General features: G+C 44.4%; 1 protein-coding gene across 1 annotated transcript in view; it reads right to left on the bottom strand.

The window, feature by feature from the left end:
- The window catches only part of TMEM161B (transmembrane protein 161B), a 52,182-nt gene extending 49,789 nt beyond the window's left edge, over positions 1-2,393 (bottom strand). Inside the window, exon 1 of the mRNA XM_065661986.1 lies at positions 2,256-2,393. Within this exon, the coding sequence (XP_065518058.1) occupies positions 2,256-2,258 (3 nt within the window). The 5' untranslated portion in view covers positions 2,259-2,393. The remainder of the gene's footprint in view (positions 1-2,255) is intronic.
- Positions 2,394-19,723: the final 17,330 nt, after the last annotated feature.

Raw genomic sequence — 19,723 nt, 5'->3', positions numbered from 1 at the left:
CCACATAGCTCGTTCTCTCACTCCCCCCCCCCCCCCCCCCCCGCCCTTTTTCTCCCTCTTTCTTTTCTTCCCCACCCTGCTCCCGGAGGGATGGTGAGGAGAATCGACAGAATGCAACTTCTATGGGTTCAGATAGGAACAGTCCAGTAACTAAGGTATAACACAAATCACTACTGCTACCACCAATGCTAATAATGATAAGAGAAAATAACAAGGGAAGAGAATACAATACCACCGCCAAATGAGTTTAACCCCGCCAAAGAGAGTCCATGTCCTTCCGGGTAACTCCCAGTTACCTCCCTGGGCATGATGTACTGTGGTATGGAACACCCCTTTGGCTAGTTTGGGTCAGGTGTCCTGTCTCTGCTTCCTCCCGGCCTCCCCTCGTCCCTAGCAGACCATGAAACTCACAAAGTCCTTAGTCAGAATAAACATTAGTTAGCAACAACTAAAAACAATCAGTGTTATCAGCTCTGTTCCCAGGCTGGAAGTCAAAACACAGCGCTGCACCAGCTACTAAGGAGAAAAACACTTCTACTGCTAAACCCAGGACAGAAGCCAATACAGAATGTTTGTTGTGCAGAACACCAATGCACATTCAACATATTATTAAATTACAAGTAAAATTAGTTCAGAGCTACACAGACTCTGAGTCCTGCTGGTCCCAACTTGGCAGAGTGCTACCACTGTATTATGTTGGTGACTTGATTTACAGCCCTCTCAGTGCAAAAGAACCTGATAAACATTTCATTCTCCTTTTGCTTTGGAACTGGAGAATACAGCTTCCAAGCAGCATAAAAGTAGCAGACTATCATCTTTTCACTTTGCTTACGTCGTGGAAGCACACAAAAAGATTATTTGTCCATGCTGCCAGCAGCTAGCAAAAAAAACAGACCTGATTTTCCAATTCAATCAGGCAACAGAAAGAAGCACTCAGTTTATTTAAATGAGGACCTACATTGAGAGAAAAAGCTGTATTTGCTTCCAAATGTCCCAGAGTAGCTTAAAATACAGAGCTAGGTGACAGTACCCATGCACTCCTACAAATGACAGGAGTCTCTCAAGACTTTTTGATTAAATGTTCTAACCCCTACAGAAAAAGATAAAAAAAGAAAATAAAAGAACGGAGGAAAAGCCATAATGAGAAAAGTAACTCTGCAGTTCTTTTCAGATATCAAAACACACACTATTAAAATAACCTTACTAGAATGAGAAGAGCTTAAAGTCAGACTTTACCCAAAGTATAACTCTGAAGTTTACTCCCTAAGAAAGACTTCCATCATTTGAACAAACGTTATGTCGCCATACTTTAAACAGCACACTGACATTCACATCCACATGGAAAATAAATATACGTATTAATGCCATATACAAAATAAGTTTTTATATCTGCACTCAAGTATCATTATGGATCTCCATATACCTTGTATCTGTAAAGTATGTTAAGGGAGCAAATCAACTGTGGTGTTTTAAATGGCAATGAAGACGTACATACAAAATTCAGTATATCTTTATAGTGAAGGAAGTCTGTTCAGCCTGGAGAAGAGAAGGCTTCAGGAGACCTTACAGCAGCTCCCACTGCCTAAAGGCCACTACAAGAAAGCTGGACAGGGGCTTTGGACAAGGGCCTGGAGGGACAGGACAAGGGCAACGGCTTTAACCTGACAGAGGGGAGACTGAGATGAGATCTTAGGCAGAACTTCTTCCCTGTGAGGGTGGTGAGGCCCTGGCACATTGTGCCCCGAGAAGCCATGGCAGCCCCGTCCCTGTCAGTGTTCAAGGCCAGGTTGGATGGGGCTTGGAGCAACCTGCTCTAGTGGAAGGTGTCCCTGCCCACGGCAGGGAGTTGAAACTGGATGAGCTTTGAGGTGCCTTCCAACCCAAACCATCCAATGATGCTATGACTCTGTGTCGTTAACAGGAATAACCTCGGCCAAATTTCACTCTTCTGCTACTACGGGTCCATTTACCCTGTGTTACACCTAACACACTAAGCCGTATCAGCACTAAAACACTTGTCGAGACAAGTAACCCGAGGCAGGGGTCTTCCCAAACCAAGTAATCCATGTGTTGCCACAGCACATGCCACTACCCCGAGGATGAACCAGGTGTAGTGAACACCAGAGCAGATGAGCGCTAATAGCGGAGCTCCCCGGTAACACCCGTCCACCCCCGATCCCCAGCGCCACTCGTAGAGCCCAAGCGGAAGAGGGCACCGCGGCGGGCTCACCCCGCTCCCGGCCCCGCGGGCTCACCATGGTGCCCGAGCCGCCGCCGCCGTCGCCGCCGCCGCCCGGCCCGGCCCCGTTCACAGCACATACACTCGCCGCCGGCTCCCGCCCGTCGCCGAGGTCACGCCAGGACCCCACAGCACGTAGGCCCCCTTCAGCTGTTTAACCAACTGCCTGAGCGAAAAAGGGCGAGCTGCTCTGGGGGCGGGACAGACACCGCCCCACCTACTCTTCTGCCCGCGATGCAGAGAGGGTAACCGGAGAGAAATTCCGCCGCCGGAGCGGACGGTCCGCTGCAATGTACATACAACAGCCCCATCAGGCACTATGCGTGCAGCCCGGCTCACGCAGGGCGCCGGCACGACCCCGGGCACGTGACGCGAAGCGGTCGCGCCGGGAGCTAAACGCCTTGCCGGACCCCTCGGGGCGGCGCAGTTAGCGTGCAGTAGTTGATGAACAGGAGCGGAACGGGAACGGGAACGGGAACAGGAGGGGAACGGAGCGGGCGACAGGACAGGGCAACTCAGCGGCAGGACCGGAGGGAAAACAGTAGTTCACCCGCACATGCGCTCTGCTCGCGTTCCCTCCGTCCGTACTGGCCGTTCCGAGGCGCATGCGCGGGGACGGGGAACGGGGCAAGGGGGACGGGGGAAGGGGTAAACCCGGAAGTGGATTAGGGTGGCGAAGGGTGTCGCGCACCTGGTAGTCTCTAATGGCGTGGCTGTTTGTGGTCAGCCCCGAGAGTGCAGCGCGGCCTTCCCGGAGAGCCTGGGGAGAAGGGGGCCAGCCGCCGCCTCACGGGCCTGCCGATGTGCTGCCGAGGTGGGGAAGGGAGCGGAGCCGTTAACACCTGGGGGAAATGTGCCGCGTGTCTGCCCCTGCGGCGCCTCAAGGCAAAAGTATGTTCGCCGTTTAGTCTCTGATCCGCACAGTCTGAGGGAGCTGGGCTTGTTCATCGTGGAGAAGAGGCGGCTTCTTAAGGGGAAGCCTTAGAGCAGCTACCAGTGCTTAAAGGGGCTACAAAGAACCTGGAGAGGGGCTTTGAACAAGGGCCTGGAGGGACAGGACAGGGGCCGTGGCAGAGGGCAGACTGAGATGAGCTCTTAGGCAGAAGTTCTTCCCTGTGAGGGTGGTGAGGCCCTGGACAGGTTGCCCAGAGAAACTGTGGCTGCCCCATCCCTGGCAGTGCTCAAGGCCAGGTTGGATGGGGTTTGGAGCAACCTGGTCTAGTGGAAGGTGTCCCTGCCTGTGGCAGGGGGTTGCAACTGGAAGAGCTCAAGGTCCCTTCCAACACAAACCAGTCTGGGATTCTGTAAAAGAACAAGAGCTTCGCTTCCCACCGTATGCTGGATTTTCAGTTGTCTAGCAGAAGCCAGAACGTAAAACACACTAGTGATTGAATAAAGTATAGGCATGCATTTAAAGAACTTCCGTCTGCACCGTTGTTACTCTGTGAAGGACGAACAAGAGCGGCATGAAGAAACAGTTTTCTTGTCAGTTTTCCTACCCTTGTGGAAGTTCTGCCTCTCGTTGGGTGTATTAGGAAATTTAAAGAGTATCTTTAGCAGCTGTGAGGAAATTTTTCCACATAGTGAAGCAGGCCCAGCTTCAAAGACTTCTAAAAGCTGATTGGAAATGTAACACCAGGTTTATCACTTACAGTATATCCGTAAATCCTGCAGTTCACATTTGGATGGCCTGAATGCCTCCAGAGTCTCTCTGGCTAATTACCAAAGAGATATAACTGCCTCTGGCAGTCATTCAGAGGGTCTGAATCGAATCATGAATCATCTGCTCTTTCACCCACCAGAACTGGGGTGCAGTTCTGGCCCCCTAAAAATTTTACCTTATTTTTCCTGGTCCTGTCAAGGGTCTGAATCCCATTTTGGGAATACTTTTCTCTTTTTGTAAGGTGAAGGCTGTTAAGAAAACCTTCACTTAAGTCGATGTGTGAAAGGATATTGAAGAAAAATGCTGCCAAACCGTTAAGATCTAATCCAGTGAGAGCTCATTAGTTTCTTTTTTGGAAAAAAACATATCAGAATGAAACATTTTGATTTAGATGAATAACTGAATTTTCTGAGTACAATAAAGGTATTTCCCAGCATTTTAAAAAAAGAACATAGGCATTTAGCGTGTAAGGTGGGAGGGGTTTACTCAGAGGTTCTTTTGACTTAGATGGGTGGGTGCTGCACTCATTTAAGCCAGTTCTGTGAATAGTGGGACTAATTAAGTCTGGTTGTCTGTGCATTGGTGTTTCGTGATTCATAGATGAGAAATGCAAGTTCATGTTTTAAGAGTGTGTCTTTTTGGGCCACGTACGATATTTCTGTCCTACAGGCGGTGTAATTGTAATTCAGACTAAGTTTACAAATATGTTTGACTCAGGGCTCCAAACAGAATGTGAAATCACCAGCAGACAGATTGCCACATTCACAACAGTTTACACTGCAGTACCGCTGATGACTTATTTCCACAAGAAACCAAGGCTAAAGGGAGACGCTTGCATTTGTGTTCATTTCACCTGGAGTGCCATGCCATGAGACAGGAATTTAGGACTACAAAGGCTATGGGTTCATCTTTGTATGTACCTCAGTTTGGCCTGAGTTTTCTAGATGTTAATCTGAACTCCCAACCTATCATATTACGAAATTATGAACAAATTATTTTAACTCTGTACAAGAGTACATCTGTGTTTATATTGTTTCCCACTGCTATGCCATGCACACACACATTTGCACACACATGTATGTGTCTCTCTGTATAGAGTACTCATGTTAACTGGAGCACATGCTCTTCCAAACAGGAACAGAACAGACTATTCAAACTGGGGGCTCCAGAGTTGCCACTTAAAACAAAATGCTCCTTGTTTTATCGACTGTTTGTCGTTCTGAAGTGGTTACTGTTCAACTGGGCTAACCTGAAATGTGCTTTCTGCTTGCAAGCACACATGTCCTTTTTCTCATAAAATGTCAAGCTGCTGAGCAGCAGCTGTCACATTGGTGAACAGCATGGTGGAGCTAGACAGGCCTGTGGTGTACTGTGACTTCACCTGACCACTACATGTGAGAGCTTAGAAATAAATGTGTGTGACAGTAGTATTTCCTTTTAAAAAGCACTGAATGGTTTTGATGATTTCTTCTTTGTACTGAACATCAAAGTTTCATCTCTTGTTTTAACGTACACTAAAGTGTTTGAAAAACTCAGTCATAACAGCAATGAGAGTGTAATTATATCAGCTAGGACTCAGTAAATGCTCCAGTTCCCCAGAGCAGCATTTGTGTGTAAAAAATCTTACCATGACTGAGTGGACTACAAATTGGCGAAGTGTTCCCGTGTGGAATACAAAGAAAGGTGAAGTTCTTTGTATTAGAGCTAGCAGCAGATGATGGACAGCACACGTGCTCGTTTTGGCACAGTAGCTGGTGTGGGGCTCTGGTTTGGATTTGTGCTGGAAGCAGTGCTGATCACACAGGGATGCTTTCGTTACTGCTGATCAGTATTCACAGAGAGTCAAGGCCTTTTCTGCTCCTCACCCTATCCCACCAGCAAGCAGGCTGGGGGGCACAAGGAGTTGGGGGCACAACCAGGACAGCTTACCCCAGCTGACCACAGGAATATCCCAGACCATAGGACATCATGCTCACAAATAAGAGATGGGGGAAGAAGAAGGAAAGGGATGTTCAGAATGATGGTGCTTGTCTTCCCAAGTCACTATTCCATGTGATGGAGCCCTGCTGTGCTGAGGGTAGCTGAACTATGTGACCATGGGAAGTGGTGAATGGATTCATTGAGTGAGTTTGCTCACTTTTACTCTTCAGTTCTATGCCCCATCCCATGCAAAGGGAGTGAGTGAGCAGCTGTGTGGGGCCTAGTCTCTGGCTGGGGTTAAACCACGACAGCACTCAAATCTGCAGTGCCGGAAGGGAAAAGAACTTGTGCCGGTTGACAGAAACTGGACCACTGGATGTCTTGCAGGTCAGAAACAGAACTTAAAAATCCATCCCCTGCTTCACCGGGAAGAGTGTAATGAGCAAAGTAACTGGTGTGTTTGGAGGTTTGGGAGCAAGTTAACAACCTGGCAGTAGCATTCTTCAAATGCTCGGTGAAAGTGCCACAGGCCTCTATTCTCTATCTCAGTTCCTTGGGCATCGAGAAATGTATTCCAAGCACTTGCCAGTATTATTACAAGCCTTTGGCTGATTCTGTTTGTAAAAAAAATTAAATGAAAACCTGACACCCCAAGAATATTATTCTACTTTACTTACATGAATCATATTAAAAGCGGTGTTTGTGAGGGTATACTGAGCCCATGGTTCTGTGTTCCTCACAAGAACAGTGATCCCCTGTGGAGGGTGGCTGAGAGAGCTGGGCTTTTTCAGCCTGGAGGAGAGAAGGCTCCGGGAGACCTCAGAGCAGCTCCCAGTGCCTAAAGGGGCTACAAGAAAGCTGGAGAGGGGCTTTGGACAAGGGCTTGTAGGGACAGGTCAAGGGGAATGGCTTTAACCTGACAGAGGGGAGACTGAGATGAGATCTTAGGCAGAAGTTCTCCCTTGTGAGGGTGGTGAGGCCCTGGCACATTGTGCCCAGAGAAGCCATGGCTGCCCCATCCCTGGGGGGATGTTCAAGGTGTTCAAGGCCAGGTTGGACGGGGCTTGGAGCAACCTGGTCTAGTGGGAGGTGTCCCTGCCCACGGCAGGGAGTTGAAACTGGATGAGCTTTGAGGTGCCTTCCAGCCCAAACCAGTTTGGGATTGTATGGTTCCATGATTTGTAGATCTCTAAGTCACAAAAGTGACCCCAAGGGAGATGTCTTGAGTGGGGGGAACCAGACAGTGACATGTCCTGGTTCTATGCTGTCAAAGGGGACACAGGGGTCAAGAGACAATTTTTGCCTCATCCCATTCCCTGTGCTAAGAGAGGAGATGGAGGTCAATGACAAGTTTTACACTTCCCTGTGCTGCCTGGGGAGGAGGCAAGGCTGGCTCAGTCAGCAGCTACATAGAGAGGGCCGCACGCACAGAAATCCACGCAGACCTTTGTTTTTATTTGTTGTCTCCAGCTACTGTTCCAGCAACACCCAAGCACATCACCTACATGATCCTCTCATCAGAAAAATACCCAAAAAGTAAGCATCAAGAAACCCATCACACAGTGGGCCCTGGAGAAGTTGGTGTAGTGCAGAGCACTGCTGCCGTCTAATGAGTCAGAGTTAATAAAATAAGGTGGTAAACCAACATGTGGCTTACAAATTGCTTCCCTCACTAATGGGAGTTACCCAGGGTCCCAGAGATGCTCATTATGTGTTGTTTATGCCCAGTAGTAAAGTCTTGCATTGCCTCAGTAGCGCTAGCTGAAATGGTGCTTTGTGAGAATAAAAGCTATCGAGGAGTTTTGTTGCCTCAACTTACGTATCTCTGGGTTGTATTCTTTAATCTCTCTCCTCTCTCTCCCCATATCAGAGTGTTATTTATAGGAGCAGTTCTACACTCAGCTGAAAATAAAGGAAACCTTGAAAACACCTCAAGACAGGCTGATTATGAATAAATAGGGATGTTAGCATAGCAGGCCAAAAAAATCCCCAGTGTAAATCCACGTATTTCAGCACAGCCACACCAAGGTTGGATCTGGCTTAAAAAAAAAGGATCTAAAATAAAGGCAGTGGCGATGTAAGGATCAAATTAAAATGTGGAACAGAACAAAACATCTGTTCAATGCTTTTGTCTATGTCCTCATGTTCCTTATTATGATGGCAGCCTGAGGTAAACATGAAGAATCCTGCTGCTGAAACAGTCCATGTTTTGGGGGTTCACTGGGAATGCATGGTTCTGAATGCCAGGACCTGTGAGGTTTGGGGCATGTTTGAAAAGAAGTGAATATTTTTAGTCGTTCCCTTTTAGTTCCCTGAAATTAAAAGGAAATAACACAATAAAAAAATCTAAAAATATATTAAAAAAAAAAAACCTTCTGGCAGAAAAGTCTCTGAAGACTTTGTGCTTACACTCCAGTGAATACTGCTGAGTTGGATCTTTGAAAAGCGAGGCATTTAGGCGACACAAAAATGGATTTATCAAAATGAGTTTATGTACCTCTTGTACAAATACCAGTCTTCAGGCAGAAGGACTCCTACCTTTCCCTTCCCTTCCCTTCTCCATTCTCTATTCCAGGTAATTAGAGGAGCAGATCTTTACATATGTTGGGAGAGATGAGCCCAGCATGCCTGTGGCCTGAGAGCACTTGCAAAAGAATGTGTGTTTTCTCAGTTCCAGCCCAAAGACTATGACCATCTATGCCAAATGAGAAACAGTTTAGTCTGAGACTTCAAAATCATCAAGCTGCTGGTGGCAAAAGCCTCCAAGAAAAATAATTTTTGGTTCCTGACGTGTATGCTTCTACATCCTCTGTCAGTGTAAGGCTGATGGAAAAGAATATGTTAGTAGCAATTCTCTAAGCAAAAACTGTACATGGCGGCTTAGCAGTGAAAGATTCTGATAGGTTTTTTTCTGCAGAAAGACTTTGCTGATTATGAGGGAGGAAAGAAGAGCTAAAACAATGTTTAAGTAGCTCTTTGGCTTTCAAAATTCTTCTCTATTCACTGCAACCATTTGAAGCTCTTCCCTCATTAGTGAGTGTTCCATAAATATTTCAAGCAGTTTGGTTTAGTTGATTATCGAGGGGAAAAAAATAAAAATAAAAAATCAGAAATTAAAAAAATTATGTTCTCTACAAAAATGCTTGAACTCAGCCTGGCTACTGAACAAGGAAGCATTCATAGTGAGTTACTAGTTCAGAAGTGCTGAAAATAGAAGCATCAGTTATAGACAAGTGCAGACAGCCCAAAGGACAAAGAAAGTATCTTAGTCATGAAGGTAAACTAATGTAACTGTGAATACAGTTTTGTTTATACATGCTTGATACAATCTACTAGCATAAATCCTGGAGGATTGTAAGGAACATGAGGGATGTGAACTCCAACCCCAGTAACCCTCTAGTAGCAGGCAGACTTCTGTCAATAATAAATTAGGAGGAAATTAGATGGCACTGTCACTTCCCTCTACAGATCTCTGTTCACATCACACAGTGTCCTGGGTTCAGCAGTAGCAGTCATTTTTCTCCTTCTTAGTAGCTGGTGCAGTGCTGTGTTTTTGACTTTCAGCTTGGGAACAGCACTGATAGCACCAATGTTTTTAGTTGTTGCTCAGTAATGTTTACTCTGACCAAGGACTTTCTGAGTCTCATGCTCTGCCAGGGAGGAGAGGAAGACGGAAGGAAGCAGAGACAGGATACCTGACTCAAACTAAGCAAAGAGGTATTCCATACCACAGCACGTCATGCCCAGGATGTAACTGAGAGTTAACTGAAAGGGGTAGTTCACTGCTCGGTCAGTCTGGGTATCGACAGGTGGTATTGTATTCTCTTCCCTTGTTATTTCCCTTATTATTATTATTGGTGGCAGCAGTAGTGGTTTGTGTTATACCTTAGTTACTGGACTGTTCCTATCTCAACCCATGGGAGTTACATTCTTTCAATTCTCTTCCCCATCCCTCTTGGAGTGGGGAAAGGAAGAAGTGGGGCGAGTGAGAGCAGCTGCATGGTTCTGAGTTACTGGCTGGGCTTAAACCATGACACACAGGCAGCATTTTGAATCCCATAGACTCATCATCCATTTCAGACTCTGCATCTTTAGAAGTGTAGATGTTGTGGAGACATTTATGATAAGGTCTTTCAGGCAAGGGAGAATTTTTTTCACTCAGAAAGGGTGTAAGCAGTACCAGCTCTCTTGATAAGTAATGCCAGATTTAGAAACCATACTATAAAAGACAGGAGGGGGTCATAGCGTTTTGCCTGTAGACACAGTGGGACACATGTAGCTGAGACATTCACACCACTTTTAGTCCTATTTTCTTCTTTCTGTCCCTGTCTCAGGAGTGGTTTTGTTCTTTGCCGTATCTGCATGAATACTTACGACACACTTTGTCATACATCACTTAGAAAAAAAAAACTGGTGGAAGGGTTTTTTTTAGCAACAGCACATTCCTGGTGCTTCCTTACCTTGTGCTGAAAAATTACAATAGCTTTAGACCTCACTCCTCCATGTGTCTTTCATTCTAATGTCCTGAAAAAGAGACCTAAAAAGTAGGTACTAATTATTGGTACAAATCAGGCACTAGTCTTCAGACTTTGATCGTAATCTCTTGTGGGCAGTATGATCTTTAAACTCCCTCCTTTCTTCATCTGTCATGTTCGATCATCGTTTTAGTATAATTTTTAAAAATTAATTTTCTGTAAGAAAATGCATATAATGAAAGCAAACAGCTGCCTGAATGCTAGACAGCATGGGAGAAGTGAACATGACATGCTGCCCTTTTGATATGTCTATTCAATATTTACTGTCAACTTCAACTAACATTTATATATTATGAATATTTTAAAACAAACTCTTTACTGTACTCAAGTACTTACCTGAGTAAATACAACCAGCTCCTCCCTCCCATGTTCCTTATAAATACTAGTTAGTTGTCTATGTATTGAATGAGCAGAAAATCAGGAAATAATCAGAAAAGAAATTGATTTGATAGCTCTGATTTGGCACATTGCTTCTTTAAAGCAAGAATTGTTCCTCTTTGTTTACTAGGGGGGTATCTTGGGTATTGCCTTGATGGTCAGAGTTGACATTTTAAAATCCACAGAATCCCAGACTGGTTTGTGTTGGAAGGGACCTTAAAGCTCATCCAGTTCCAATCCCCTGCCATGGGCAGGGACACTTTTGACTAGACCAGGTTGCTCCAAGGCCCATCCAGCCTGGCCTTGAGCACTGCCAGCAATGGGGCAGCCACAGCTTCTCTGAGCAACCTGTGCCAGGGCCTCACCACCCTCACAGGGAGAACTTCGGCCTAAGATCTCATCTCAATCTCCCCTCTGTCAGGTTAAAGCTGATAAAAATTCTGTGAGCATTTTCGAAATTTTACATGGACTTTGGCTAAGGCTTTTTGGTCGACAAATAGGGTGTATTCAAGACAATAGAGAACCTTTCCTGGAGCAGCACAATAGTTGCATGAACGTATGAGGGTTATGGTTGCGCTTTCAGGCAAAGCTTGGTGCCCAGAATGAAGATGACATTAAGAATGCTGAAGATCACAGCATGTACCTAAAAAATACCTTATGTTCTGGCATCTCCTTTTTTTTCCTTCTTGTCTTTACAAAGCTGAATTTTTTGTGACTGTCTGCAAGATGGTGTGGTGTATATGGGCTTTTATGCAGTCATTGGCACTAAGCTTTACATCCTTTCCTATATACCAGTCCCCACAAACTCTGCTGGGAGGTTCCTGTCCTTTTTGCTAGCCTGGGTTGTTCTGGTTTTTCACTTGATCTCTTGCAACCTGTGTTTTGCTGAGCTTTTATTGTGTGCACCCTGGTTTATATCCCTCTCGACACCTGACCCACAAAGAAAACTGAGTTTGGTACAATTTCTGTCCATGGCAGCTGATTTCTTCAATTTAGCTTTAAGACTGTTTCTTTCACTTGAGGCACTGGCAGTTCAACAGCCTGTGTTGACCAAAACTGTTACTTTTACCATGAAATACACTGTTGTTGTCTAGAAATTGTGTGTTTGGTATGTATCACTGGGCCATTTTTATCATTTCCATGTGTTCATTATTGGGGTTTTTTTTTGAGCTACGTTGATTTTTTTATTCCCCCGCCTGGTTTGTTTGTTCAGTCTGTACTGAATGGACATCCCAGCTCATAAACTGTAATGACTGTGATAACTCATGGAGTACAAAAATAGAGTAATACATAGTGAGCGTTTGCTACAAAATCACCTACATGGCTGCCTCTGAGGAGCGAGAGCAAAGGCTGAGCCGTGTTAAAATAAGTTATTTAACAGCAGATACTTCTAAATACCCTTTTCAAACAGGAGCAGGTTCTTGAAGTATTTTTGTGTGTTTATAGTGGGAATGAACCTCTGTCACAGTTTTTCAATTGGTGAAGAAGAAATGCTGAAAATGACAAATATATATTTAATAACATATATTTAATAAATAAAATATATTTAATAAATAAAATGTGTTTAATCCATAACAGTAAATATATACAAACATATATATATGGAAGAAATATTTGTGTGACAAGTCAGAAATCATAGAATCATAGAATAGTTAGGGTTGGAAAGGACCTTAAGATCATCTAGCGTGAGTGTTTAGTGTCTCTATTTCTGCTCAGGAAGGAGGCAGGAGACCAGCTCAAGCTGCAGAGAGCTTATTAAGACCACCAAGAGGCTTGTGGAAATGGGTGTAAGGTATCTTGTGGTCTTTGCAGTCTGTTGATTAGTCCTGGGAAGCTGTCAGCCAGACTGCTCCCAGGTTATGTTGTGAAGAGTTGCCTATGTACCTGGTCAGATGGATTTAGAAGGTTGCTGCTGGCTGGGGACTCCCTTTGCAGTGTTGTTTCCACTCTCTGGATACAGTTAAAGCCTTTGTGCCATTCTGCACGACTGCTAACTGTGCTAAATGTGCCACCAGCTCACTCTGAATTGCTCAGGATATGTGGTTCAGTCTATGTTTTAAAGTTTCGCAAGTCAGTATATCATTTTAGTAATGTGTGTTCACACACATACTCTCCCCACCCCCCACCCCCCCTTCAAGATCATCAGTTGCAAATGAAGGAAAAGCTTTTAAAAGCAGGAGGGAGAATAGCATTAGAATAGAATATGACTGGTGGAAAAATTAATTATATTTGTAAATAATTTTTACTGTTTTTTTCATCAAGCTTTAATTAGTTTATAAGAAGGTAACTGACACAGGGTGCCCGGAGAAGCCATTGCTGCCCCATCCCTGGCAGTGTTCAAGGACAGGTTGGACAGGGCTTGGAGCAACCTGGTCTAGTGGAAGGTGTCGCTGCCTGTGACAGGGAGTTGGAACTGGATGAGCTTTAAGGTCCCTTCCAACCCAAATCAGTCTGGGATTCTATAAGGTTACTGAAAAGTCAGGTAACCTGTGATTCAAATCTGATGTCGTCACCTGAGAAGAACAGAGAAAACAAGCACAACATTGTACAGGTCAGATGTGAAGTTATTTGAAATTAAACAATTGCAGTCTCCTCATTCTGTCCTCCTGATATGTCGCAAAATTGAAGCTCAGGTCAACTTAAGAAACTTTATAACGTTAACTGCAGTTAAGAGACTTTGCATGGGCTATCTGCTGCCAAAGTGCACCTGTTTACAAAAAGAGAGATGGAAAATCTTCCTGCTTGTGGAAAGGAGAGGGTTGTGGAAAGGAGAGGGTTATGGAAAAGAAAGGGTTAGGGAAACGAAAAGGTTAGGGGAAGGGAAGGGGAAAATAAAAACTAAAGAAAAAAAACCACCCCACAAAACAAAACCACCCCTCAACAAAGAACAAAGCCAAACCCAGAAGATAAAAACACCACACAACCCACCAAACCCAAAGAAGCAAGCTAGCAACCCCTAAGTTTACCTTAGGGAATTTCGGAGTGGAATGGGTTTTTTCTTTTTAAATCCACGCAAAAGCATGGAGACGGAGCTGCAGCACCCAGAGGAAGCCGGGCAAAGGGACACGTCCTGGGGAGCCAAAAATGTCTTGTTGAACCTTTGACACAGCAGAAAGCAGATGACAACAAATACGAGGGATCCTTTCGTGGCAATAATTTCGTGGCCGGATTCCATCATGAGGGTGCATCAGGTCCCTGAGCCTGCGAGACCCCCTGGTCGGGTCCCTTTCACATCCCCTTCACATCAACTTCTCCGCCAGAAGGAGATGCGAAGAATTCAGGAGGTGCCGGTGCTCTACGCCAAGGCAAACGTTTGCCTGGGCAATGTCCTGTGTCAGCCAGGATTAAACTCGCCGGGGCTGGTCCTGTCTCATAGCGGAATAAAGTGGATACTGTGAGCAAATCGACTGTCACACACGATTCGACAAATTCTGATTTGCTTTTAGGAAAACGTGCGTTAATCCTATTAGGGAAAGAGAGGAGAGGGAGCGGACCGGGATTGCAGCCGCTCTAGAAATCCGGGATTTTGGGGGCTGGTTTTGGCGCTGCCTCCCCGGGGAGGGAGGAGCAGGAGGCACGGAGGGAAGGGCAAGATGATATCTGGCGTTTTCTTCGGCAAACTTTGCAGGCGAAATTTGATTCACCCGTGTTCCCCGTCAGGGGCTCGGCTCTGAGCCGTGCCTCCTGCCCGAGCTGCCAGCGCCTGCATTCCTGCATCCTTCCATCTCCGCATCTCCACAACCTTCATTCCCGCATCTCCACATGCCGCTTCCCCTCATCCCTGCATACCCGCATTCTGCATCGCGCACCCCTTCATCCCCGCATCTCCTCCGATGCCGCATCCCTCCATCCCCGCATCCCATCCTCATGCTGGTCTGCCTGAAGCAACTTTCCAGCACCAGACATTGCCGGCGCCGGGTTTTCAGACCCTGGGCGGTGCTCTTGGGGCTGCGGGTCACCTTCTTCTCTTGTCCGTGAGGTTTTGTAACCTCCCGCTGTTCGTTCACCCCGTCTCCCTTATATTTGTATTACGTTTATACTATATGCACATAGTATATACATTGAATAAAAGCCTAAAGTGTCTAGAATTATTGGAATATTTGAATACTTATCCACTGGGGTGGCCATTGGGGTTTTACAGACCCCCAGCCCCTCCCCCCCCTCACCCCCCCTCCCCCCCCGGGGCCCTCAGTCATTTTCAGGCAACGTTTTGTTCACATTTGGGGAAGTTCTGGAGAGGAAGCTTAAGTTTGGGGGCAGACAGGGGGGAGATTCCAGTCAGGGGCTCCTCAGGGTTTTCCCGAGGGCTGGAAGAGGTGAGCAGGGGGTGAAAGACACCCCAAACCTGGCTTCCCCTTGGGGTCGGAGGCGGGGCAGAACTCGGGGCGGGGGGGGGGGGGGGGTGCCGGGGAACCACAGCCCCTAGAAATGGACTTTCGGAGGGGTCCCTGGGCAAGGAGGCGGCCCTCGCCCCACATGTGATCACCGGCTGCCCGGTTTCCTTATAAGTGTTTAAATGTTCGGTTAATTATCGACACTTCAGGCTTTTATTCAAGTTCACAGTGTATATACATATATTTTATTTCACCCACCTACCGTAGAAGACCTGACTACGTTTTGTACACCCCCAAATGATGCACATGCCTGTATTTTTGTTTTCTGGTTTGGCATTTGGATTTTTTTTTTTTTATTTTGTTTTTTTACGGTTTTGGAGGTTGTCTTTTAGAGGGGTTGCTTGTTTTGGGATTGCTTTTATGTTTCTGGGTGGGTTTTTTTGGGGGGGTGTTCTTTTTTTGGGGGGGAGGGGTGGGACGTGCTGGGGTTTTGCTGGGTTTTATTTGTTTTATTTATTTCCCTTTTTTGTTGTTGTTTGTTTTTTATTTTGATTGGTGGGGTTCGGTTGTTTGATTGTTTTAGAGGTTCTTGGTGATGGTTTGGATTTTTGTTTTGAGCCTTTTGTTTTCGGTAGTTTTTTTTTTGGGGGGGGTGTTTATTATTTTCTTGTTTCGATTGTTTTGTATTTTGTTTGGTGGGGCTTTTTTTCCCCCTTTGGTTTGTTTTGTTGACAAAAGCCTGGTTTATCGAACCGGAGGGACATTGCAGTTGTCTTGTCAGTTGCTGTGGTTTGAAAGTGAGCCTGCGCTGCGCTTTAGCCTGCCCTCAGCAATCAGGCTTGAAGCTCACGAGGCTTTGATTGTAGGAGTTGCCTTATTTGCATTGATGAGGATGAAACAGCTGCTGGAGCATACAGAACTGCACCTGACACAATCACCGAGTCCGGGATTAGCCCAGGGAATCAGGAATCCGCTGCGCGACGTGGCAATCTCAGCCCTACATTAGAGTCACTCATGCAAAGTGACCCAAATTTGCAATGAGCACAATTAGCAATCCAAAGATGCATGTTAATTTAGGGGCTGACATTTCCATGAGTTTTACTTATTAAATATAACGATTATGTGCGGCTTAGTATGGAAGGCTAGGAAAGATGAGCTTTGTACTTTCCCCCCCAGGAGCCACCCAAAACATCCTAACCACAGCCACTTGCATTTAGGACAGGAAAGAAGTTTTGTACTCTGTAATCCAAAGGGTGGAGGTTTTTTTGGTTGTTTGGGATATCCTTCTCTTTCTCTTTTTCTTCCTCTCTCGCTCTCTCTTTCTTTTTCCCTTTCCTTTTCTTTTTTGCTTTCCCTTCTTTTCCTCCTTTCTCCTCTCCTCTCCTCTTCACAAATAAAATAGAAGGCGCTTGGCTTTTGTACATTCCCCACCGCCCGCCTTCTCTTCCGTTAAGCAGTCGCTTCCAACTTAAAGGGTAAAATGTTGCCATCTTATATATTTCCCCCCTCCCGCACTTGTTCAAAACATACCCACACTTAAATCGGGGGAAGTGGGATGTTTCACCAAAGTTAAACTCCTGGAGTGAGAATTTGGCAAAGTAGTTTGCCTCTGCACTCACCCTGCTCCCCCGACGCCCAAAGATCTTGACTTTTCAAGAGAAATCAAAACCTGAGATTTATTTCCCCACGCTTTTTCTGTGTGTAGGTATTTAAATTCTCACCTATGCTGTGGGGGAGAGGGGGGCTCGAAGAAAAGAAAAAAAAAAAGAGTAAGCGATAATTCGGAGCAAAAGCATGCAGTTCAAAAGCTAAAGCTCCCATTGGAGAACAGAAAATTTAATGAGCTTTTAATGGAATGCAATGCTCAGAGTAGTAAATTATTTGTTAGTTGACGATGCAATCAGCATGCTGATTAAGGTTGCTTGGGTTATGGTTGTTGTTTTTTTTTCTTTTACTAAACATTAACTGAATGAAAACGGTTAGTCCTTGTTCTGCTTGGGGGGCTTTCGTGAAGCAAATGGACTTTCAGAACAGAGATTGTCAATAAAGGTGAGTGCACTCCAGGTGTCATTTGAATATGGTGATAAAATACTTCTGATAAATATTTAAAAGCGTTTTAAATCCAGAATGGTCGCCTAGTGCATTGTGAACTCTGTTTAAAGAAACAGTGGGCCTAGAAAGGCCTTCCATCAATCCCTGTTTCTCTCTTGGACGATGGATATTATGTTCTATTTGGTAATTTTTTAGCATTATCTATAGGGTGTACCCTGGGATATGAATGTAGGCAAGTTGCAGAATTTGGAGGCTCAATCTGCAAAAGGAAATAAAAAAAAACTCAAGAAGAAATTACTGTTCTCGGCCAGAAGTGTAATTGGAGCTTTTCTAAATCCACCCGCAATACTTACGCACTTAAAATTAGGCGATTTTTCAATACCAGAATCTGAAGATTTTATGAAGGGAAATCAGTTCTTTTTTTACTGTGCAACGAGATTTCCTTTTATATTAGTGGACTCGAAGAAAAGCAGCAAAGCAAAACTCCAGTGACATTAACACCACAATAGGGATGGTGGTAATTGTTCTTTTATGCATGTTGACTGTAAATATTTCGCCTATTGAATCCTCAGACAAGCCTTGGATTGCACAGATCAATCCACATATTAACTGACAATACGCCTCTTTTAAGGCAATGTTTTTCTGTTTTGTTTCAAGTCTGCTTTGGTCTTGCAGATTCACGGGAGAGTGAAAGGCGAATTTAAACCAATAAATTTAAAAAGAAGAGTTGTAAACTTCAGCTTTGTGGTTTATTTTTACGACAAGTTCCTCTTCTATAAACCTCAATTAGTTAAATCGTCGCGTGATTCACTCACAATGACCAGATACCTTTAAAATCCGATAAATATCTATGTGTTTTAACTATTCCTGTTTATGACCCAAGAGGTTAAAAGCCTTTGACTGGCATTTGACTTCTGACCTCATATAAATGTTATCTTATCAGTTCCTGCTTGTTAACTTCTATTGAGTGCTTGTCACTGATGGCTTTTAGATAAAAGGGGTTTTATTATATTTCCTATTGAAACTGAACCGTTTGCTTTGTTCTTCGCCTGTAGACTCTGCCCACATAGTAATCTTGTAACATACCGAATTTTTCCTAATAGACTAAACTCCAAACTATTTGCAGTTCACAGGAAGCTTTATTTTTTGCTAAACCCCATGTATTGAATTTAGTGCTTTGTGATGGAGTTTGGCCTTTTTTGTTAAGTTTCTGACCCAACGTTGAGCGTTGTATTTTTTTTTTTTTTTTTTTTTGTCACAATTTTTAGCGCAGATTTCGACTAAGAGTCGAGGAGCTAATATGCTTCTACAGAAATACATTTTCTTACTGGAATTTGAGAAGCCTGCCTAAGGATATTTTAAATATTCAGATATATTACTCTCATTGCACTTTCTAATCTGCTAAAAGACGTCTCTGTTGCTTAGGTCTGCTCTAATTCCCTCTTTTCTGTAGAAGCGATCAGTTTTACCTTAGGAACTCACCTGCACTTTGCTGTCCTCCTCAGGCAACCAAACCTGTCGATATTAATATGATGACTAACATGTGCAACAGTAGTTGCTCCAGACAAATATATATGATATTCTGCTCTATTTGTATAAGCTTAACTATTTTTACTACTTCTTGCATAGGCTTTGGGAGAATGTAGTTTTTCTGGCTGATTTGCTGAAGAACACTTTCCATAAATTTCCTTACAGAAATTGGGCTACAGTCATACAGAAAGAATGAAGAGGCAGCCATCTTGTAGGTGTCATACTGGACTTTTTTTTCTTGGTTTTATTCCACCCGGTCTTTCTATCTGCCGTCTCACTGCCCTCCCACCTTCGATAGCCTCGAACATCCTACTCGAGATGCAAAAAAGGTATTTTTGTCTTTCCATAGAAAAGTTGCGTTCCCCTTTGGCACTTCAGGCCATCACTGACTGGTGGTTGCAAGGAAACTGCATCCGCCTTTATATTTACTCATACATATAAATGAAACTTATGTTTTTTTCCCCCGCCTTGTTCTGTGGCTTTTTGTGGAAATATATTTACAGAAAGCAAATATGCAAGCAAAATATCGGTCTTGAGGACGAGATTTGTTTGCTTGCCAACTAACGTGCAGGTGAACCATTCAGGAATGAAAAAGAATGGCAAAGAGATCTCCTGGATGCTTTCTCTCCCAAATTAACTTTGTTCTGGCACTGTTAGTATTCATTGAAAGACCCATTTACTGTTTTAATCGTTCACATTGTCTCTGTGGAAAGCTTGAGGGCTTTGACTCCCGTTAGAGACCATCCTATTTCAGCCTGTCTGTAGTATTTCAAGGAAATAAACATTTAACGCAAAAAAAAAAAAAAAAAAAAAAACCAAACAAACAAAAAAACAAACAACAAAACCAACCAACCAAAAAACAAACAAGCAAACAAAAAAACCCCACAAAAAACCAAACCCCCCCAAAACCAAAACAGTTTATTGTAAATTATTAATCTCACCAACGAGTATTATGCGGCTCCCACTTCGTTAAAGCTTTTTGTAAGGAGATCTAAAATCTGAAATTCAAACCTCTGCCACCAAATACGTGAGAATAAGTGTGTGAAGCTATTTCCCAATGAAACAAACGGCG

The sequence above is a fragment of the Lathamus discolor genome, chromosome Z (genome assembly GCF_037157495.1).
Source record: "Lathamus discolor isolate bLatDis1 chromosome Z, bLatDis1.hap1, whole genome shotgun sequence".
Lineage (NCBI taxonomy): Eukaryota > Metazoa > Chordata > Aves > Psittaciformes > Psittacidae > Lathamus > Lathamus discolor.
Note: the sequence above shows the minus strand (reverse complement) of the source record. Positions and strands in the feature narration are given on the sequence as shown.